The sequence below is a fragment of the Falco biarmicus genome, chromosome W (genome assembly GCF_023638135.1).
Source record: "Falco biarmicus isolate bFalBia1 chromosome W, bFalBia1.pri, whole genome shotgun sequence".
Taxonomy (NCBI): domain Eukaryota; kingdom Metazoa; phylum Chordata; class Aves; order Falconiformes; family Falconidae; genus Falco; species Falco biarmicus.
The window spans coordinates 20,270,780-20,294,265 of NC_079310.1; the positions used below are offsets into that span (position 1 = coordinate 20,270,780).

The following is a 23,486-nucleotide window of genomic DNA, read 5'->3' on the forward strand; positions in this document are numbered from 1 at the left end:
CTACCCTGGATTTCAGGAGAGCAAACTTTAAGCTATTCAGGGAGCTATTTAGCAGTGTCCCCTGGGGATCTGATTTTGAGGACTTAGGAGTCCGAAAGTACTGATCAGTTTTTAGGAACCACCTTTTAGAAGCACAGGAGCAAGCAATCCCATTGTGTCGATGTATTAGGTTTGCGTGGCAAGGTTTTGGTAGTGGACAGGGGCTACAGGAGTGGCTTCTATCAGAGAGAGATCCAGGAGGCTTGCATGGATGAACAAGGAGCTCCTGGACAAAATCCAACACAAAAAGGAAGCCTACAGGGGGTGGAAGCAAGGATAGGTAGCCAGGGAGGAATACAGAGAAACTGCCCAAGCAGCCAGGGGATCAGGTTAGGAAAGCGAAAGCCCTGATAGAATTAAATCTGGCCAGAGATGTCAAGGGCAACAAGAAAAGCTTCTATAGGTATGTCAGTGATAAAAGGCAGACTAGGGAAAACGTGGACCCTCTCCGGAAGGAAACGGGAGACCTGGTTACCTGGGACATGGAGAATTCTGGCTGAGGTACTCACTGACTTTTTTGCCTTGGTCTTCACCAGCAAGTGCTCCAGCCACACTACCCAAGTCACAGAAGTCAAAGGCAGGGACTGGGAGAATGTAGAACCACCCATCATAGGAGAAGATCAGGTTCAAGACCATCTAAGGAACCTGAAGGTGCACAAGTCCATAGGACCTGATGAAAGACATCTGCGAGTCCTGAAGGAACTGGCATATGATATGAAGTGGCTAAGCCACTGTCCATCATATTTGAGAAGTTGTGGTAGTCTGGTGAAGTTCCTACGGAATGGAGAAGGGGAAATGCAACCCCCATTTCTAAAAAGGGAAATAAGGAAGAATCAATAAACTACTGGCTAGTCAGTCTCCCCTCTGTGCCTGACAAGATCATGGAGCAGATCCTCCTGGAAACTATGCTAAGGCACATGGAAATTAAGGAGGTCATTGGTGACAGCAAACATGGCTTCACTAAGGGCAAATCGTGCCTGACAAATTTGGTGGCCTTCTGTAATGGGGTTACAGCACTGAGAGATCAGGGAAGAGCAACTGACATCATCTATGTGGACTTGTGCAAAGCTTTTGACACTGTCCTGCATGACATCCTTGTCTCTAAACTGGAAAGACATGGATTTGATGGGTGGACTACTCGGTGGCTAAGGAATTGGCTGGATGGTTGCACTCAAAGAGTTGTGGTCAACAGCTCAGTGTCCAAGTGGAGACTGGTGATGAGTGGCATTCCTTGGGGGTCTGTACTGGGTCCGGTGCTGTTCAAAATCTTTGTCAGCAACGTAGACAGTGGGATCAAGTGCACCCTCAGCAAGTTTGCAGATGACACTAAGCTGAGTGGTGCAGTTGACATGCCTGAGGGAAGGGATGCCTTCCAGAGGGACCTGAACAAGGTTGAGAGGTGGCCCTGTGCAAACCTCATGAAGTTCAACAAGGCCATGTGCAAGGTCCTTCACCTGGGTCGGGGCAACCCCCAGTATCAATGCAGACTAGGTGGAGAATGGATTGAGAACAGCCCTGAGGAGAAGGACTTGGGGGTGCTGGTGGATGAAAAGCTCAACATGGTCTGACAATGTACACTTGCAGCCCAGAAAGCCAAAGGTGTCCTGGGCTGCATCAAAAGAAGCATGTCCAGCAGGTCAAGGGAGGTGATTCTCCCCCTCTACTCCATTTTTGTGAGACCCCACCTGGAGTACTGCTTTCAGCTCTGGAGCTGCCAACATAAGGAGGACATGGACTTGTTGGAACGAGTCCAGAGGAGGGCCATGAAGATGATCAGAGGGCTGGAGCACCTCTCCTATGAAGAAAGGCTGAGAGAGTTGGAGTTGTTTAGCCTGGAGAACAGAAGCCTCCAGGGAGACCTCACAGCAGCCTTCCAGTACCTTAAGGGGGCTTATAAGAAAGCTGGAGAGGGACATTTTACAAGGCTCTGTAGTGATAGGTCAGTGGATAATGCTTTTAAACTAAAAGAGGGGAGATTTAGATTAGCTATTAGAAAGAAATTCCTTACTGTGAGGGTGGTGACACTGGAACAGATTGCCCAGAGAAGTTGTGGATGCCCCATCCCTGCAAGTCTTTAAGGCCAGGCTGGATGGGGCTTTGAGCAACCTGGTCTAGTTGAAGGTGTCCCTGCCCATGGCAGGGGGGCTGGAACTAGCTGATCTTTAAGGTCCCTTCCAATCCAAACCATTCTATGATTCTATGATTCGATGTCTGACAGAGCCAGTGCCAGATGGCTCCAAAACACACCCACCTTGGCTAAGGCTGAGCCAAGCGGCAACGGTGGCAGCACCTCTGTCATAACATATTTCAAAAGGAAAAATAATAAAAAAAACCCAACAAGCCTGCAGGAGAAACAGCTGCAGAGATAGGAGTGAGAATATGTGAGAGCAACAACTCTGCAGACACCAAAGTCAGTGAAAAAGGAGGGAGAAGAGTTGCTCCAGGTGTATCTGAAGGAGTCTGTGACCCTATGAAGAGCCTGTGCTGGAGCAGGGTCCTGGCAGTATCTGTGACCCTGTGGGGAGAGGAGCCCACACTGAAGCAGATTTTCTGGCAGGACATCTGACCCCATGGGGGACCCACGCTGGAGCAATCCGTTCCTGAAGGACTGCACCCTGTGGAAAGGACATATGCTGGAGCAGTTCATGAAGAACCGCAGCTTATCAGAAGGACTCACACTGGAGAACTTTGTGGAGGACTGTCTCCCATGGGAGGGACCCTGCGCTGGAGCAGGGGAAGAGTGTGAGGAGTCCTGCCCCTGAGGAGGAAGATGCAGCAGAGACAATGTGTGACGAACTGACCGCAACCCCCATTCCCCATCCCCCTGCACTGCTTGGGGGGAGGAGATAGAGAATTTGGGTAAAATTAAGCCTGGGAAGAATGAGTGGGTGGGGGGAAGGTGTTTTAAGATTTATTTATTATTTTCTCATTATCCTACTCTGGTTTGATTGGTAATAAATTAAATTAGTTTTCCCCAAGTTGAGTCTGTTTTGCCCATGACAATAATTGGTGAGTGATCTCGTCCTGTCCTTATCTTGACCCACAAGCCTTTCATTATATTTTCTCTCCCCTGTCCAGTTAAGGAGGAGGAGTGATAGAGCAGCTTTGGTGGGCACCTGGCATACAGCCAGGGTCAAACCAACACAGTCAAAAGTCAAGCAAGTAGGGCAGAAGACCATCCTGTCTGAACAGGGAACTCCTCGTGTAGCTCAAGAGGAAAAAGAAATTGTATTATCTCTGAAAGTGAGGTCAGGCTTCGCAGGAAGTTTACCGAACTGTGTTTCATATATGCAGGGAGAAGATATGAAAGGTCAAAGCTCAACTAGAGTTGAAAGTGACCAGTATTGTGGCAGGGAACAAGAAGGTCTTTTTCAAGTACATTAATAACAAGAAGAGGTCTAAGAAAAACATTGGACCAATACTTGTTGAAGATGGTCACCTGACTAATAGGCATGAAGAAAAAGTGGGAGGCATTCAATGCTTTTATTTTCTAAGTCTTTAATAATACTGATAGACCTTGGGATGACTGGTCCACTGAGTTGGAGGACCATGATTGTGGGAACAGTGACTTTCCATTTGTGGACACTGAAATTGTAAGGGACCAGCTGTATCAGCTGAATGTACATAAGTCCATGGGGCCTGATGAGATTCATCCCAGAGTACAGAAGGTGCTAGCAGATGTTACAGCAGGACCCCTTTTGATCATCTACTAAAGGACTTAGGAGTCTAAGGAGGTGCCTGCTGACTGGAAACTAGCCAATGTTATTCCAACTCATAAGAAGGGTGTGAGGGAAGACCCAGGGAACTACAGACCTATTAGTCTAACCTCAGTTCCTGGAAAAATTATGGAGAAGATCATACTGGGTGCTATTGAAAAGCTTTTAAAGAACAATGCAATCATCAGGCACAGTCAACATGGGTTATCAAAGGAAAAATCCTAACTAATTTTATATCCTTCTATGATAAGGTCACATGCTTAGTGGATGAAGGGAAGGTGGTAGATGTACCTTTTCTCGATTTTAGCAAGGCTTTTGATACTTTTGATACTGTCCCTCACAACATCCTTCTGGACAAGTTGTCCTAGCAGGTTTGCTGACGATACCAAACTGGGAGGTGCTGTTGACTCTCTCAAGGGACAAGAGGCCTTGCAGAGGGATCTAGATAGATTGAAGCATTGGGCTATGATTAATGGGATGAAATTTAACAAGTCCAAATGCCTGATTTGGCACCTAGGATGGAGTAATGCCAGGCACAAGTACAAATTGGGAGAGGAGTGGCTGGAGAGCAGCCCTGCAGAAAGGGATCTGGGGATGCTGGTCAACAGCAGGCTCAATATGACTCAGCAGTGTGCTCTCGGCAGCCAAGAGGCTAAACCGCATCCTGGAGTGCATCAAACGTAGTCTAATCAGCCAGTCAAAAGAGGTGATTATCCTGCTGTATTCAGCATTGGTGCAGCCTCACCTTGAGTACTGGGCCTCTCCATTTAAAAAGGATGTTAAGGTACTCAAATGCATCCAGAGGAGGGCAACAAAGCTGGTGAAAGGGCTGGAAGGCATGTCCTATGAGGAGCAGCTAAGGACTTTGGGCTTGTTTAGTTTGGAGAAAAGGAGTCTGAGGCGCAACCTCATTGGTCTCTACAGCTTCCTGAGGAGGGGAAGAGGAGAGGGAGGAGCTGATCTCTTCTCCCTGGTATCCAGTGATAGGACTCATGGGAATGGTTCAAGGCTGCATCAGGGGAGGTTCAGACTTGACATTAGGAAGCATTTCTTTACTGAGAGGGTGGTCAAACAGGCTACCTAGAGAGGTGGTCAATGCTCTATGCCTGTCAGTGTTTAAGAAGCATTTGGACATTGTCCTTCACAACATGCTTAACTTTTGGTCAGCCCTGAATTGGTCAGGCAGTTGGACTAGATGATCATTGTAGGTCCCTTCAAACTGAACTATTCTGTTCTATTCTATCATAACATGTTTTACTTTAAGAGGTTATATTTCTGTCTTTTTATAACAGTACAACTTCCTTTTCCTGTGTTTTTTTTTTGTCCATATTGCACGTTTTTTCAGCACATAGGTAAACTATGCAACCTCTACAGTCACTGCAAAATGGCTTTACACAGAGAATTTAAGATTGTGTTGTTAAACACAATTGGCACCTCCAAAACCTGAAGCACCTCTATTTTTATTTGTTTTGTGCTCTTTAATTGTAGTACAAGCCTATTCAAATAGCCCTACTTTAATTGTTCTAAAGGAATGTGTCTCAACTTGAAAAGGGAATAGATAGCTCGCTAGAAATTGTTCATAATATAGCTAGGATGGGGGGTGGGGGGTGTGTTGGGATTATCAGGTTTCTGGTTAAAAGAAAACAAAAACTGCTAAAAAACCCAAAATCTCATAAATGTCTTTTGGTTAACTGTTTTTTTTTTTCTTTCTGCCTATTTTTTATTTCTTATAAATTTGCAACCCTTACTGTATCTCATTAAGAGAAATCCTGAAGTAATGCTTCTCTGATTTAAGATAATGGGGTTTTAATTTTATAACTCAGGAGAGAAAACAGTTTAAAACTATTAGCTGCTGTGTCTATTAGAGATTCTTAGAAATAGTCCTGATTTTGGTTACAGATTTCTGCAGTTAGCCATTTTTTAAAACATTGTTTGGTAAATGGAATGTGGACTCGTGTAATCTTCATCAGGAGATTTGTTTTATACATGCTGTGTTTGTAGGGTTGATTTTTTTTTTTTAATGAGCTAACACTGTCTTAGCTATGTCATTACTGAAATTGGTGGAAATGTAACAAATGTATGAAAGCCAAGTTAAACTAGAATTTAGCAGTTTTGCAGATTCAAGTTTTAATTTTTGTTGCTTTTTCACTGTTGGCTTAATTGCATCCTTTGACTTTACTGAGAACAAATTTGATCTGTGCCTGTATGGAAACTTGAACTTCTAAAAAGAAATCATCAAATACTCATGGATATTTTTTTTTCTTTGCATTGCTGGATGCTTTTTCCTCTATGAGATCGATCAAGTCACTAGTCTGCATTTAGACTAATATAAAATTTAGAAAAAACATACTAGATCAAATTTTTAAACAGTTAAGCTTTAACACTCCCAAAAGTTATTTTGAAAATTGTGCTTTTGAAAAACATCTTAAACTTACTTCTTAGTACTTTGGGAGTACTAATTGTCACTTCTGTTCGGTTTTGCCTTTAAAGGTATCCAGAGAATGGCATAGTAGAAATGGACACCAAAAATCTTAGACCACGAGCAAGAACCATTCTGAAGTGGAGTGAACTAAAAGTGGGTGATGTGGTGATGGTTAACTACAATGTTGAGGCTCCAGAAGAAAGAGGATTCTGGTTTGATGCAGAAATTACCTCTCTGAGAGAAATTTCAAGGACTAACAAAGAAGTTTATGCTAAAATTCTACTGGGGTAAGGTTTATTTGGCTAGTATGGAAAGTCTATTTACATTTTTAAACAAGTGTCACGGATGGAGTGATGCACTTCACTTGTAAGAGAGTGGCAGCAATATGTTTACTGATATAAAACAGTGAGTTAAGAAAGTTCAATGGTAAATGCAACAGTGGTTGAACAAGATTTGATGGCAAGGTACACTTGATTATTTACTGCATAGAAGACAGGATCAGACAAACTGTCAGGGAGAACCTCCCATTGAGTCATGAGGTTCAGAAAGGACCCCTTTTCTTTCTAAATTCCTTCCTAGAGAGGAGTCTAGGTGCGGCTGGATCCAATCCTAGTCCCAGACTTGGTCAACAGTTTATGCCTAAATGATTATATGTGCACAATCAATCACTTAGCTAAGATTTCATAGTTTAGCATTCTATAAATCACTTACTGAGGATCTGTTGCAGCAAGGAATCTCTCAACCTTGAGAAGTAACCTTGAGAGGTGTCTCTACTTGGGGAGATCCTAGTGTGCAGCCCCCTGCCATGCAGGAGAGCTCAAAAGACTGTCCACTATTTATAAAGTAAGATGATTGACTTATAGTCATATTTGCATACCAGCAAGACATCTGGTTTACCATTCCAGACAGCCCTTGGCTACCATGTTGCCATCCATCCCCCAAAGTCCACAGTAAGTTGGATGCAGCTCGGGGGGGGGGGGGGGGGGGGGGGGGGGGAACACACCGCTACAAAAAGCAAACAAAACCTAAATCTTTTAGGTTTTGTGTGCTACTTATCATTAGATTAACATTAACATACTGTATTTCTGCAGCTGAGCCAGGTCTGGGGTTCACATGTGAAGAAAATTCCTTTAGAACCTTTGATAAGTGCCTTAATTCCCCTAGCGGAATCTGTCATTTCTCAATAGACCACAATGAATATGCTGAGACGATACTCCTTTCGTTCTTTGCCAGGCCCATTGTTGATGATCCACGACATAGATCACGGATCTGGCGATATTAATATAGTGCATTCCATGAGCCAGATTTTCCCATTTCCTGAAAAATTAGTGAATCAAGAATCATAGGAAATTGGGATTTCTTCTTCAGAGTAGCAGAATGTCAAAGTAGGCAATCTACAAGAAAAAAACAAAATGCATCCTGTCTAGGCTACAAGCCAAGTGGCAAGTAGTTATTTGAGTTGCTCTTTTCAGAATTCCTTGATACAAAACTGGTCCTAGTACCCCTGTAATTAGAGCTGTGGTGATGGTGTTGCTAGGGGGAATACATGCTCATACTGTAGTACCTACAAGAGCTTGTGAAGGTGGCAAAAGGAGGAACTTCTGCAATAGATGACTTAAGGATCATTGGTAGCTGCAGAATAGGGAAAGGAGAGAGGGGTGAGAACAAAATGGTTGGGAACTCAAGGTTGGACTCTGTTGATGATAGTGGAGATACCAAAACCCCAGGGCTGAACAGTAATGGATTGTGCACATCCTTATGGAAAGAAGCATTGCAGAGGACATCATGAAGAATAAGATGTAAAACTTTAAGTGTAAGGGGCTGTTGTGACCCAACAGACTTCCCACCTGCTACTCAGAGCAGGGAATCCACTTCACCCGTTATGGGTCCAGGCGGTGCAAACAAACACTAGGACTCACAGTGTCATTAATATGATTACTTTAATAAACACCATAAATCAATGCCCACAAGCAAACCACTATCCCTGTTGATATAATGGAGACAGTGATCATATGTTGATCACCCTCAAAAGTATTGTAATAAACAACACACAGAAAGGTAAAAAAAATAGACTACAGAGTTGATTAAAACATTATAATAAGCTACAAGTGAAAGAAAGTAAATAGACATACGACCTGCTCAGAGGGAAAGCACAGCATGATGATGATGGGGAATCTCAGGCTGGCTAAGAAGGAGATCCATTGAGTGCTCTGAGTCAAGATTTTATACCCTTGCAGTCATGTAGGCTTTTTGTATGGATAACTTTGATAAGTAAGCCTTTTTTTTTATCAGTTTAGCTATAACACAAAGGTGTTACAACACTGGATATGTGCTCCCCCTTAGATGATTGATAGTTTTTATCTTTTGGGCTTTGTTCCCTTTGAGATGGAGAGTGTGAGCAAGGCATTTTTATCACATATGTACAGTAGGGATCAAGGGCTTGAGAAAGGAGAAACTACCTGGCCTACGCCCAGTCCTGCTCCTCCCTTATGGCTTCAATGGCAGTTTCCCTTCTTCAGCACATTTTATTGATTTTTCCAAACAACAGCCTGAACCTTAAAACTGTACACTGTGTTTTGATTTTGCTACATGTTAGAGCACTGCATTGAATTTTGTTTGTGAAGTCAATAAAAACTATTTTATCATTGATAAAACAGATGCCAGTTAACCATATTACTTTGCTTAGGGTTTGCCAATTACAGAGACTAAGACTGAGAAACAGAGTTCAATGTACTTTATTTTTCAGAGAACCAGAAGATTCAATAAATGACTGCAGAATCCTTTTTATAGAGGAAATGTACAAGATTGAAAAGCCAGGAGCTTATCCACTGACATTTGGAGATGGAGATTTCAAAAGTATGGTTTTTTAATTGCATTATTAAAAATGTTAGTTAAATATTTGAATAACATTTACAAATTAAGAAATCAGAGCACAGAATTAATTTAATTAAGGTTTCTTATCTGTGTAATAAAATAATTGGATGTAATTACATGGAATTTTGGTTTGAAAAGTTTTTACTATAATGTAACTATTGCATGGCATATTGAGAATAAATTTTTGATGTAATATATCAACACATTAGTGCTATGAATATAATCTCATAAGCAGACTGATATTTTAGATGATCTGTATGGAGTGAGTTCATAGTCTGAGATAAGTTCCTAGGCAGGTATCCAAATCACAAAACTTACTATCATAATTGACATCTCATTTGAGTTCTTAACAGATGCAAAAGACTTAAAGAGTTAATACTGCTATCTTTAACCCTGGCATTATCTAAGAATGAAAAATTAGCTGTGTAGAGCAAGAAAGTGTCAAGCTTGCTAGAACTATGAAAAAACCCATTTATAATTGATTTTAGATTATTATTTGACCACTTATGTCCTTCTGAACACTAAATACACCATATCTCCTACCTTCCTTCCCCCAAAGGGCAGTTCTCAGTTTAACATTATATCTTAAGTTTAAAAATATGTGAAAGTTAAAGAACAGGAGTTATAAGACAGTGTGTATAGTGGGAACACTGAGAGATTGATCTGTGGCATTATTGATAGATATTACTGAAGTTTAAAATAAGCAGATTTATTGCAGTTTAGTTTTCGTTTATAATCTAAGGCTAATATTTGTGTCATTTGTAGGTGTCATTAATATACAAGACTTTATTTGCAGTGTACTATTAAAGAAATTGTCATATTAAAAATCAGTTTTTAAAAAAAGAAAATTCCATTTGCAAATGTATTTGTAAAAGTAGAAATGTAATTTTCAATAAATGAAGGCATTTCAAGCAATCTATTTTTTTCATTGTTTATTGTTTATTTCTTCTCAGATTAGTCAATGAAAGAAAACCATCCATTCCATTTATGTTTCTTAGTCACTTTAAGGGTGATTCTCAACATTTTAAAATAATATTTTTGTGATAAATTGATAGTTTGAGAAATTTTTAAATTTAGAGAGTGTAAAACCAAGTTATATCTGCTTCACATTTATGTACCTAATTTATATATGTAGTAAGTATATTTCTATTTTGTGAAACTGATTTTGAAGGGTATGTAAATTTCTCATGCTTTATTTAATTACATACACCCCTACCATGCAGTGGAACCAAGTTTAAAGTTCTGTTTTACGTAAATCCTGTTTTATGTAAATGATTACTTTAATACTGACTACCTTTAGGTCATGGAATAGGCTTCAGGCCTTATTTATTTTACATTCTATATTTTCCTGCACTGGCTCCCTATTTTATTGTATAAGAATCAAGTTTTCAGTTCCTACTCATTTTCAGTTCCTACTGTCATGTCTTATTTCTTTAATTGTCTCCTTATTTGTAACCTGTTCTCAAACCTCTCACATAATTGTTACCTTTGTATAAATCTGCACCTATATGGTTTTTATGCAATTCTTGATCCCCTTTTAATTTCTTTCAAGATTATTTTTTACAATCCATCATAATTAACTGTAACACAACAATATTAACTTACATTTAAGCTCAAAGATTTAATTGTTAATTTACTGCTGGCTATGTAACTTTATTCCTCTGTCTTCATCTACTTTTTTCCACCCAAAGTCCAACTTCCTCACCACACTGTTTACTACATTTTCTCCTGCTGTTATTCTGAATTTTTTTTTGGTAAACTGTCCTGAATTTGTTCTGTGAAGCACAATGCACTATAGTTTTCTAATTGCTTATGGCTCAACTGATTTCTTTATTGCTCCTCTGTATTTGCCTACCAAGTCTGACAGTACATTTACAAATTAGCCATGTAAATACATACAGCTCACTTAGTTTATTTTTATGCTAAGAACAACAGTAGACTAGTATTTTAATAACAGTAGATAGAATAGTAGACTTTGTTATGGAGCGCAGTCAGAGAATGTGCTGAAATTAAGAGCTCTAGAACATATTTTAGATGGTTTCATACAAAAATAAAAGGTTATTCTTAATTTATAGCATTTCTGACAGTCTAGAGCTACTTAGGAGTGTCAGAAAACAGTTCTGTTTATCCAAGTGAATAATATAATTAAATATTGCAGTAGTTCCAGAAAACCAGAAGATCAAGATGTAAACTTCATAGGATGGTTGAAGAAAAAGCGATATGGGGAAAAGAGAAGCTAATTTAAACTTTGGTTCATACTACTCATTTGCCCATTATTATCAAAGGTGTCTTGGTTCTCTAGCTCAGTGGACACCAAAGTGGGGTGCATGCAACCCAGGGGGTGTGCAAGATAATCCATTGGGGTGCAGGAAGAAAATAATTTTTGTCCTGTTAAAAAATTTAATTTAATTTAATTTAATTTAAAATACTGTTTATTTCATCTTTATCTCATCCTTTTTAAATGTATGGGTTTGTGTATGTTTTATAATGTACATAATATATTAGTATATAATACATAAATAAATATACTTATATTGAGGGTGCATCCTCAAAAGTTATTTACTGATGGGGTGCACAAACAAAAAATTTGGAGACCACTGCTCTAGCTTCCTATTTCCAACCCAAACTCTCAAACAATCATTCTAGTTCCTGCTTGTCCTATTATTCAAGGCCCATTTATTCACTGAAGTAGGAAAAATGTTCCTTCAGCTGTCTGGAAGTGCTCTGGACTTTGTGGAAGTGCTTTGGACATTACTTTGTTGTTGTTATTATTATATACTGTATCATATCATCGTAGTTTAGTTTGTCAGATTCACTTCCATAGTCTTTCTTGATGGTTTTCACACAGAAATAATCACTCCAAAACTGTTTTCCTTTAATGTTACAGTTCATTGAGCTGTGATCAAGTGCTCTTAAGTCTTCTCTTCCTTCTAAACTTATACTTGTTTCACACACTCTGTAATAGTTAATTCTGCTACATGTAATCAATTTACCTACTCTCTCCTTTCCATCTAATATAAGACTATTAAATGTTCTCCTTTTTCTATAAAGGCATTTTTTACCTTAGCTGAGGAACCAGTACCTATGCTGTTACTATATGAAGAATATGTTGTTCCAAATTCCCAAATGAGCAGAAACAGAAGGATAGCATTAACATTTCTGTAAAAAGAAACTGTATGAAAACTGGTAATCTGGGATCATCTGTTGCCCTTGATTAAAAATTCTTATATCCGTATGGATAATAATTTTTTAGAGGGATGGAGTTTTTCTGAGTTGTAATTTGATCTTCATGTCTTAAGTTATCAATATAGAATTTATTAATAACTACGTTTAAGAAAATTCCTGATGAAGAATGCCAAGTCTTCATAAAATTAGTCAGTTATTATAATGGACTTGGTGCAGTCAAGCTGCCAGTGAATTATGTTGCCACTGTTTGAGTGTGTAGAGCTATGTTCTTTCTTTTTTACATCCCCCATGCCCTCATCCCCCAATGGCCAGTGTAGCAGAGCAACAGGCTAGGTTGCAACCTAACCTGAAAAATTACAATGACCCTTTCATAAATGTTAGGCTGAAGAACACAAGTTGATATTGACAGTAGTTGCTTAGTCATTTAGTAATACATAAATGTTATACAGGTATAAACTGTTCCTGTTGACTTGATCTTTTTAAACCCAGAATTCATTGTAATAGCAAAGCTACTATATCCATGGCATGTTCATATGGGCACACATATATATATTCTTCTGCTACTGTGTTGTATTTATAAATTTGAAATCAGTTTTCTAAGACCTGTGGCTTTTTATCTTTTTTGATAGGAAAGAGTGGCCCTGAATGCAAGCACTGCCGGGCTGACCCAGATAAGGAATGTCGCTTTTGCTCTTGTTACTTGTGTGGTGGAAAACAGGATGCTCACATGCAACTCCTTTGTGATGAATGTAATATGGCTTATCATATATACTGCCTGAACCCTCCCTTAAGCAAGATACCAGAAGATGAGGATTGGTAAATATACAAGGATGATTTACTTATGTATATTCCCATTCTACACAAGGTACCTCTTTGTTATTTGCAACTAGAGGAATTACTGAAGAGCTTTTATATTTCTGGTATGTTTTTCATCCTTGCACTGTCTGTAAACATATTTACATTTTATGTTAAGATTCTATTTATAAATATAATTCATAAACTATTGGTATTGAGTATTATTATTTGTTATAGAATTTCAGAAATTAGCTTGTTCAAGTTATGACCTCTGTGACATTAATTGATGTTATTAGACTTAATTAGCACCACCTACAATGGTGCTTCTCCAACCTTTTGTTTTATTCGGGCTTCATTGTTGCTTCTACTTTAATCCTTTTCTTTCCCCTCAATCTCAGTCTTTATTGCTGCCTGCTTGCCCTTCCCATATCCTGTAGCTGCCTCATTAATTTTTTCTGCTGTGAGAAAACGACTACTTCACTCCTCCCCATTTCCAGTAACTCCAGCACCACCAGCAAGATAGCCAAACTAGTAGGCCTTGGTGGACTCAGCTAACTCCTTTCTGAGCTGACTCTGCATGGAGTCAGCATCAGCCCATTGAAGCTTATCATATGCCACATCTCACCTGTATGAGTTATGTGTAACTTATACCATTTGTACTTCTAACCTGCTTGTAAAATATATTAAGTGCTAGTATAAATAGAACTTTAGAATTGTTTTCCATTATGAATACAATAGATGTCTATGGACATGTTTTAAAAAAAAGCTTTGAACTGCACTTTGTGATAGATTTTAGTGAAACCGCACACTTCAAATAAAATATTTTAAGTACTTCAGAAGTTTTAACATTCTATGGAAGTAAATAACTTAGTGTACTATATTACATCAGCTGCCTCATATTGAGTAAGTTTGTTTATAGTTCAGGGTCTAATGCTTTACTGTTTTATCCTGGGCTAATATATTTCAGTTTCCTCAGATTCCAGTTATATTTATACCTATGTGCAACTTCATTTGGTGAGGGTTTTTTCATTGTGTATATGTGCACACTGAGATGCTTCTGTTGATTTAAAAGGAAATAGACATTTCCCTTTGAATATCCTGAACTGAAAATAATTTTAATCATATTAGCTCTGTTTGGAGAAACTGCTGAATTTGAACACTATCTAGAAAATATTTTCAATACATTTTGCAAATATATGTATGAGTTGTTGGGACTAAATATAGGAATTATTGTCTGTGTGCTTCCCATTTCTTGTATATGAAAATGATTGTGTACACAGGTATATATAATCTTTATTCAGCAGTCTTTTTTGGGCTGCATGGGAATCCTAGCTATCCCCAGGTTTTCTACTTTTGTGCACAGAAGATTAATCTGCCACAACATCCATTCACTTCCTACTAATAGCTTATGGAAGTGAGCTGAAGATCTTAGTGCTTCCAAATCATGTGTTGGAAAGCATTCTCTGCTATAGTGCTTCAGAGTTGGTCACAATCCTTAAACACTGTTCTTTTGTGACTGCTTGACTTTTGGGTATAACAACTGAGAAGCTTTTTTACTACAGTCATCCAGAATATTAAAGGAAACATTATGTAGGATCTGTCCTCTGACAGTGAATCCATTCTTCTTCAGGTCCCCTTACTCCTAAAAGATTCTATATCAGTACTCCAGCAGCAAAACGTAATTTTATGTTCCAATACTAATCACAACAAGGTTACAATAAAGAAAATACACATGCTCTAAGTTTAATTTTTTAAAAAAGAACAACCTTCAAAATGTGTTTGAACAGGAAAGAACATAGCCTGAATGTCAATGTCAAGGTGGAGTTTGCCTAGCGGAAAATTATGGAAAGTTTCTTCTTTACCTTTAAATTGAACAAGTATGATTTGGAAATTATTGTTTTAGTCTATATTTTTCAATTTTTAGAAAATTAGAAAACTTTTACAATATAGCTTGGGTTTTGGTGTAATAAGCAGCTTTAAGAGTACTAAGACCCCAAGTGTTAAACTGAATTGTGAATTGTGACTGTGTTCTGCAATAAGTATCTGTATGAATTCTAAGTTGAAAATAAAAACATGATTTGAAGTAGCTCCCATCTTCTTAGAGGGTTTAGAGCATGTACGCAGGTGATTCTTGTGAAATATCTGTACACAGTGACTTGTTGCCCTATGGTAACTAGTTCTTCTGTTGATACTCAACCATAAAAGGTATATGGTAAAAATAAGGCGTTAGTAGTAGTAGGAAACTATATATATTGTTGTTATTATAGATCAGACTTCTTTCAGTAGTGACTTTTGGACCAAACTCAGCCCATGGAAGCCAGAAGCAATGGCAGTTGCCTTTGCTTTAGCACTACTGGAGGGGGAAAAAAGTGCTGTTAGAAGCAATAAAAGTATCTGTGTAATTCCTTCCTCCCTTTGCCTTAGCCACTGTTTACTACAATCTCCTATCCTTTTCCTACCGTAATGGTTTTATGGTGGCTGGAATTACCCCCAATGCCATATGAGTCAAAGAAATATACAGATATAGAGTTTAATACTCTTCCCATTTGTTGAGTACTGAGTCACGTTCCTGATGCCTTAGACATGGTGGGGTAGGATAAGGATGCATGTGTACATGTATGCATGTTTTGTGGTACCCTAGGACTGTTCTACATCCAGATGTCTGAAGTGAGATTTGGTGCAGTAAAAGCAGATGATGAGTGGGTAGGATGTGGAAATTAACCGTGACCATTAGCAGCAGTATATTCTAATCCCATTTCTCCTCTCCCCTATGTGATCTGAACAAGCAAGGAAAGGAAGAGAAAATGAGGAGGAAATACAGGAAACATGGGGACCTCTCGTACATTGAATGAGAAGAGCCTATACCACCCTACTTTAAAAAAAGTCATTTTAGAAGTGGACAGTATTCGTTCTTGTTTAATTTTTCAACCTGAGTCCTCAGCTTTTAAAAACTCATATATTTGCTAACTTCGAATATTCAGTCAGGATCAACACATTTGACACTATTTTGCTTAGAAGAAATGTATTGCTATTATTACTAAGTAATAAAGAATTTGCTGAAATTTTTATTTTAGGTATTGTCCTTCATGCAAAAATGATTCTAATGAAGTTGTAAAGGCTGGAGAAAAACTCAAACAGAGTAAAAAGAAAGCAAAGATGCCATCTGCCAGTACTGAAAGCCAGAGAGACTGGGGCAAGGTAGAATGTATTTTAATTTAAAAATAACTTACCATTCATATATATGTTACATTTTTAACTATGTTTATATATGCATTACACAAAATTCAGTACAGGTTTGAACAGACTGTGAAGCAATGTTGAATCTTGTATACTGTCTACTGAAAGTTAAAACATCTGAAGAATTATTAAGAAGACTAGAGATAAATAAATGAAAATTAATTAATTAATTAAAACTGCTGTTGACAATTTTTATATTAATATATTTTGAAGTGTATATTATAATGGTTGGATGTCTTGGAATCTACATCATTTTTTACAAATTATTTTAAATATGATAAAATTCATTCTCTCTGATGTGTTTTTTAGGGCATGGCTTGTGTTGGTCGCACTAAGGAATGCACTATTGTCCCTTCTAATCACTATGGTCCTATACCTGGGGTCCCTGTTGGGACAACCTGGAAATTCAGAGTACAGGTATGTTTTTAGATTTGGTATTGAAATAAATCTGAATAATAGGTACAGTTTGGGCACAAAAAATATTTTTGGATTGGTAATTGTCATGTTTACTAAGAATAAATATAGAAAGTGTATTTTAATTCTTATATTCAAAATACTGCCAACTATAGTGGAATTTGAAGTATACTGATTTGAAAATACAACTTAATTGCAATTATAAAAATAATACTTACTATTTTTAAAGGGGAACCTGCTATAATTAGGATGGAGTTATATCTCACATGTTAAACTCCCAACAGAAATAATTAGAGGAAGTTGAATATTTTCTGAAGTCTACTGCTATGGAACATGATCCAATCCATTCCACTTATGGATATATATTAGAGATTTCAGAAAATATTTGACTGTATCCAGTGGTGTCTCTAATGCTTATTAGCTGGTCAGGATCCCCACTGAGGGCTACTGTGTAGGTGCAATATAGTTCCTGTTTCAGTGCATACTTCTCTTCCAATGTGTTGTGATGGCAGGCTTGGTGCTAGTGTGTACGCTATCCATACTTCACACAGGAAAGAAATAAAATTTTACTGAGAGTTCTAAAGTTCTGTTGGGGGCGGAACCCACTGTCCCCAAGGTAAGAGCCACCTTTGACTGTATCACTATAAATTGATTCCCTGTTCCTTTTGGGTCATAAACAACTGGCATCAGCACCTTCATTTAGGCTGATGAATGTTTTAAACTAATACAAGCCAGTATTGACTAATGAAAGTAGTCCACCTAGCCATGTCCACTTCTTGCACTGTCTCTTCTGTTTTCTGTCACAGATGTTTCTCAGGCCATATGATAAGCTATATTAGAAAGTAATCTGTCAGAAAAACAATACTTTGTGGGGGAGGGTAATTTTTCACTTTGTGGTTATACAAATACTGTGTCATTACAAAGGGGGCAGGTATTAGCAGTGTGGAGAACAACATATTTCAGGAGCATTCCCACCAGAACCAGAGGAATAGCCAGAAACATTTTCTTCCCCTTGGGGAAAAGGTACATGGCAAGAACCAAAAGCCTCTTCTAATGTGTTTTCTGAAGTCTTCGTCCCACCCATTGTCTCCAGAGATACTACTTATAAAAAAAACTTTTTCTTATGGAAGATGTGTCTGAATAATTTTGGGTTTGGTAAAAAGGTCACAGCACATTAAAATGGTCAACAGCAGAGGTTTTACCACTTAGAAACAGTTCTCAGTTTCTCATTTTAATAGAATTCACAATGAAACAGCTGAATACTTAACAAGTTCCCTGAATCTTGTCTGACTTTGGCACTGTGAGGACTATCGTCAATACAGATATTAGAGAATAGCAAAGCAAATTAATTCTCTAATGTAAAATTGCAGTGTTAATGTCAATTATTCATTGATTATAGACACAACTACTCGTTTGAGAAAATTAATGTCTAGTCTTATGGTTTTTTGTGATATTTTGATCTATCCCTACCATATTTAAAGAACTTTTCTGTGAAGCAAGCTAAAATAAATACTTCAAAACATATTTATATTCTGAAAAAGTACTTCTTTAATGATTAATCTTTAAATAAGTTTCCAGGTAAATTATATTCTCTTAGATAGAAGAAGTTTTAAAAATCAGTTCTGCAAACTCAAGATCTCTGAATCAAATTTTATTGTTACTGGATCAGCCAGTATCAGCAGGAATAAAAGTTAGGATTTCATCTCTTTAAGGATTCCATTGGTGAAATATATCAAATAGATTCCAGAACTTTCAAATGCTGATTGCAAACAGAAATATAAGTAAAGATATTTGTTTTTCTCATAAAATTAAGCAAATAAGACTTATGATGTAGAACAGATATTAGAAGAAGAGTTATCATCTGTACATAATTATTTAATAATGGCTACATGTTAACTACATACTTTTAAAAAAGATCAACATTTTTCCACATAAAAAGTTACACTTTTATTTCTGATTCAGCTGTTCTTTTGTATGAAAATAGCAGATTTATGAGAATCTAGAATGAAAATGCCATAAATGCTGTCATGGTTTTCCTCCTTTTTTCATGCAACAAGCTTCTTAAAAATACTTAAATGTGTTAAAAATAACTTAAATATGTTATTTGTGGTCATGTAGTTTGAAGGCTTACAAATCTCTTTTTCCTAGAAGGAAATTGACTTAGAACTGTTTCTGGATACAGCATCCAAAGGACAGAAATCTAATTTTTAAGTCAAATTCTGGATACCTCATGAAAATGAAAGAGGGGAGGGAGGAATGAATGAAATTATTTTTAATGGAATGGGAAAGAACAGAGTGGTAGTGAGGTCTGTGCTGTTCAACATGTTCATAAATGGTCTGGAAAAGTTGACAAATAACTGACTGTTAAGTAACAATGCTAAGTTGTCATGGATAGTAAAGGTGAGGGTGAAAATAATCATAACTTTTCATAGTTGATAAAGGGCTTTCACCTAATTATCATTTAGGAAAGAGAACTTGTAATAGATAATTTTTTGCATATGTCATCTTTGTGCTCAGTAGTGGTCAGAAACATAAATCAAGTATTAGGAATTATTAAGAAAAGAAGAGGAAAAACAATATAATTATGAAGAACAAGGATGGTTAAAGGTATGGAATGGCTTTTTTACAAAAATTGTATGGAAGATGGTATGCTAAAGGTCTATTAAAATTGAAGAAGGTGAATAGGGAACAACTGTGTGTTCTTTTTTAATGCAAAAGGAGGGGACATCAAATGAAAAGATCAGGTGCTAGATTAAGAATGAATGGAAGCAGTACTAATTCATGCAATATGCAGCAATACTGTGAACTCTTTCCTGTAGGATATTGTGAAAGCTAAGAGTGTGCTAAGAGTTCAGAACTCAAGTAGATAAATTAATAATCATTGGTTGACTTTTTTTCCATTAAATGCAAAGATTATGCCTTTGGCTCAGGAAATCTAAGGCCACACATAGCTGGAAACTAAGAAAATTTAATATACTACTGAATTAGAAAAATAATCTGTATCTTCTTTGAGTTGGCCTAAGCAACCATAAATCTGGTATTAAATGTTGCTTATGGCAAGAATCGTGAAGATTTTTCCTAAGGGGCAAAGTGTACTGCTCATCTTTGTGTCAGCACTGTTCTATATTGTCCTTTCTTTTCATTGGATGTCCTTTCTTTTGTGTTTTTTTACCTTAAAAAAAAAACCTAAAAAATTCATTGAATTAGTTTATTTAATGGCAATCTTGTTACACAAACATATTTATGGAAATAATTTTTAAGCAGAAAAATTATTGCAGAAGGACAGTTGTTTCAAAAAGTTATTTTAAAATTTATTATTTTTTAATACTGAAGGTGAGTGAAGCAGGTGTTCACAGACCCCATGTTGGTGGAATTCATGGGCGCAGCAATGATGGAGCTTATTCACTTGTACTAGCTGGAGGATTTGAAGATGAAGTGGTATGTCATTTAGTCAAATCACTAATATGTTATTTTAGAGTTTATCAAGATGAAAAGCGGTGTCTGTTGCTGATCCTAAAAATAGTACTTATGAAAATATGAGTATGCAAAAATTACTACTACCCAATATCTAATTTTCTATGTGTTACTATGTTTAGAATAATTTTTTGAATAATTTTTTTTAAAGTATATTCTTAGTCTCATATTAATTGCATCTGAATTTTAGAATGTTTATGGAAGTCAAGTTTTATTTTGCTTATATAGTCTGAATTTGTTATCATTTAAAATCTTACATTTTGCGAGTCACAAAATAACAGAATCACCGAGGTTGGAAGGGACCTTTTGAGAGGGTCTAGTCCAAAATCCCTGCTCAAGCAGTCACCTAGAGCAGGACTGTGTCCAGTCAGGTTTTGAATATATCTATGTATAGACACTCCACAGACTCTCTGGGCAACCTGTTCCAGTTTTCAACCATCCTCACAGTAAAAAGTGTTTCCTTATCTTCAGATGGAACCACCTGTGTTTCAGTTTGTGCCCATTGCTTCTTGTCCTGTCATTGGGCACCAGTGAAAAGAGCCTGACTCGTCCTCTTTGCACCCTCCCTTCAGATATTTCTACACATTGATAAGTTCCCCAATGAGCCTTCTCTTCTCTAGGCTAAACAGTCCCAGCTCTCTCAGCCTTTCCTCATATGTGAAGTGCTCCAGTCCCTTAATCATCTTAGTGGCCCTTCGTTGTCTCCCTCCAGTATGTCCATGACTCTCTTTTAGTGGGGAACCCAGAACTGGACACAGGGCTCCAGGTGTGGCCTCGCCAGTGCCAAGTAGAGGGGAAGGATCACCTTCCTCCATCTGCTAGCAACACTATGCAGCCCAGGACATCAGCCTTTCTTGCCACAAGGGCACATTGCTGGCTCATGTTCAATTTGTCCACCAGGACTCCAAGGGCCTTTCCTCCCAAGCTGCTTACCAGGTGATGGGTCCCCAGCATGTACTGGTGTCTGAAGTTATTTTGCTCCAGGTGCAAGACTTGACATTTCCATTTGTTGAACTGCATGAGGTTCCTCTCAGCTCATTTCTCAAGTTGAGATCCCTCTGAATAGAAGCACAACCCTCTGATATATCAAGTGATGTACAAGTGCTATACTTTAAGTTCTGTCCTGGTCATTGTTTTTACTGTTGTCAAGTTAGATAGATGCCTCCTCCTCTTTTGGAGTCATTATACCTCTAAAGTTAAATACATCACATTTTAAGTTTAGTGAGGTCAAGACAAACAAATGCCTGTGACTTGGACATACAAGACAGGCATAATGGAGCAAGTCCAGTGGAGAGTCACCAAGCTGATTGGGGGTTGGAACACATGACATACATGGAGAGAACTGGGTTTGTACAGTTGTAAGAAGACAAGACTCTGGGAGATCTTACTGTTGTCTTCAGCTATGTAATGGGAGCACCTATTAAAACCAGAGCCAGACTCTTAGAGGTGCAAAGTGGAAGGACAAGAGGCAATGGAGACAAGTTGGAACATGGGATATTCCAGTTAGGTATAAGAAAAAAAAATCCTCATACAGATAATCAGACACTGGAACAGGAGCCCAAAGAAGTTATGGGATCTCCATCCCTGGAGATATCCAAACCTTGACTGGAGAAAGCCCTGAGTAACCTGTTCTAACTGGATCTGTTTTGAGTGAGAGTTGGACTCAGAGATCTTGAGAAGTCCCTTCTAACCTAAATAATTTGATAATTCTATGAAATAAATACATTTTGGATAACATTTTACTGTATTTTATAATCTCTTTCAAACTTTTTATACTCACTGCCAACATGCTACTTCTTTAATGTTCTCTTTTTGGCTCTGGATGAACAGTTTATCATTGGGGTAAGAGTAGTTTCAAAAATATACTGCAGGAAATAGAATTCACTGTTTGACTTTCAGGTTTTGTCTTTGTTATGATTCACATTTGGAAGCTCATGATCCTGAAAACATAGACTTGTGAGGGATTTGCTCATCTGAGGGTTTGGAATGCTTGGTAATAACAACTTGCCTCAATACAGGATTGCACCTCAAAACTGAAAAGGAATAAGGTTGTACTTTGCAAAATGAACATTAGGCCAAATAAAAATTAGCTTCATATGTAAAATTTTCTTACATACATCAAAATTTTTATATGTTAATATATCTCTTGTGAATGTTTAACCTAGGATTTTAGTGACAAGGACTTGAATTACTTCTATTACCTGATTTAAAATGCATGAACTATAGTGCTTAGATTTAGTATTGATTTTGTTAAAACTGCAAATCTTCTGGTGGTCCTGTTGTTGATATTTAATAACTAAAATGGTCATTTTAGCTGAGAAATAGTAATAATTATTTTGTGAATTTGAAAGTAAGATTTTTTTCAGAATGGATAAACATTTGTATCCCAGATATTAGTTACTCTGAGCTACTGTGAAATATATGATCACAAACTCCATGGTTAAATTATTTTAAATAATTTATTCATCAAATGAAGTGGCTGAAGATATTTTACTTTTTATCTGAGTGGCAAAAATGATATCCTAGTTGTTGTCACTGTTTTTGAGTTGGGGTCAAAAATCGTGTTTACTTTGTGTATAAATTTTGAGATCCATACTTCAGCTCGATTGAGATAGTGTTATTAAGATGTTAATTTTCATTCAGGATTGTTCAGATTAACAAAGTTTGTTTCTTCTGTAAGTGGGTTTTGCATACAGAGTCATATGGTGCCTCAACATGGAGGTTTAGAGTGTCTTGGAGAATAGTATCTGCGTGATCACTCACATACTCTTGCAGAAGATTCTGAGGCTATATAAATATCTCTATATATATGCTGGAAGAAGGCATCGCTGGAGTCAAGAAGACGCTCAATATGAGTTATGCATCTTGCTCAACTTTATTAGCTTCTAACACTATTTATATAGAACCGATACACATGCATATTCGTAAAGCAGAAATATAATTGGTTAGTAGTCTCTAAACACGCGCGGTTCTCACACCCCTAATTATCATGACTAAAATAAGCATTCTATCCATATAGCTAATTGTGTTGCTGTGCTTCAGCCTTGTAGTTTGTTACTCCCTGTTTTCCCATACTGGTCCCTATCTTTCTTGGCCTTGCACCTGCTTTCCCAGCAGCTGTAGCTTGTTACAGCCACAGCCTGTTGGCACAACATAATTACTTGGTCTCAGGATTCAAGAATAGCTCAAGGCTACCTTCTTGTTAACTTCAGCACAACAACTTCAGCACAATTCTGATTACAGGCCTATTCTAATACCAGGCCTGGATTGTGCAGATCTTCAGAGATTCTAAAGCCATGCTTCTGCAGCCATTCTTCTGCATATATATT

General features: G+C 37.6%; 1 protein-coding gene across 3 annotated transcripts in view; it reads left to right on the forward strand.

The window, feature by feature from the left end:
- LOC130141966 (E3 ubiquitin-protein ligase UHRF2-like) overlaps positions 1-23,486 on the forward strand; it is a 169,498-nt gene that overhangs the window by 114,740 nt on the left and 31,272 nt on the right. For 2 of the 3 annotated variants that reach the window (XM_056323324.1, XM_056323326.1), the window contains 6 exons: positions 6,246-6,464; positions 8,924-9,033; positions 12,867-13,053; positions 16,107-16,230; positions 16,579-16,686; positions 20,017-20,121. In XM_056323324.1, coding sequence (XP_056179299.1) covers positions 6,246-6,464; positions 8,924-9,033; positions 12,867-13,053; positions 16,107-16,230; positions 16,579-16,686; positions 20,017-20,121 — 853 coding nt within the window. Of the gene's footprint in view, positions 1-6,245; positions 6,465-8,923; positions 9,034-12,866; positions 13,054-13,102; positions 13,158-16,106; positions 16,231-16,578; positions 16,687-20,016; positions 20,122-23,486 lie in introns of all 3 variants that reach the window. The other variant, XM_056323325.1, reaches the window with a different exon arrangement.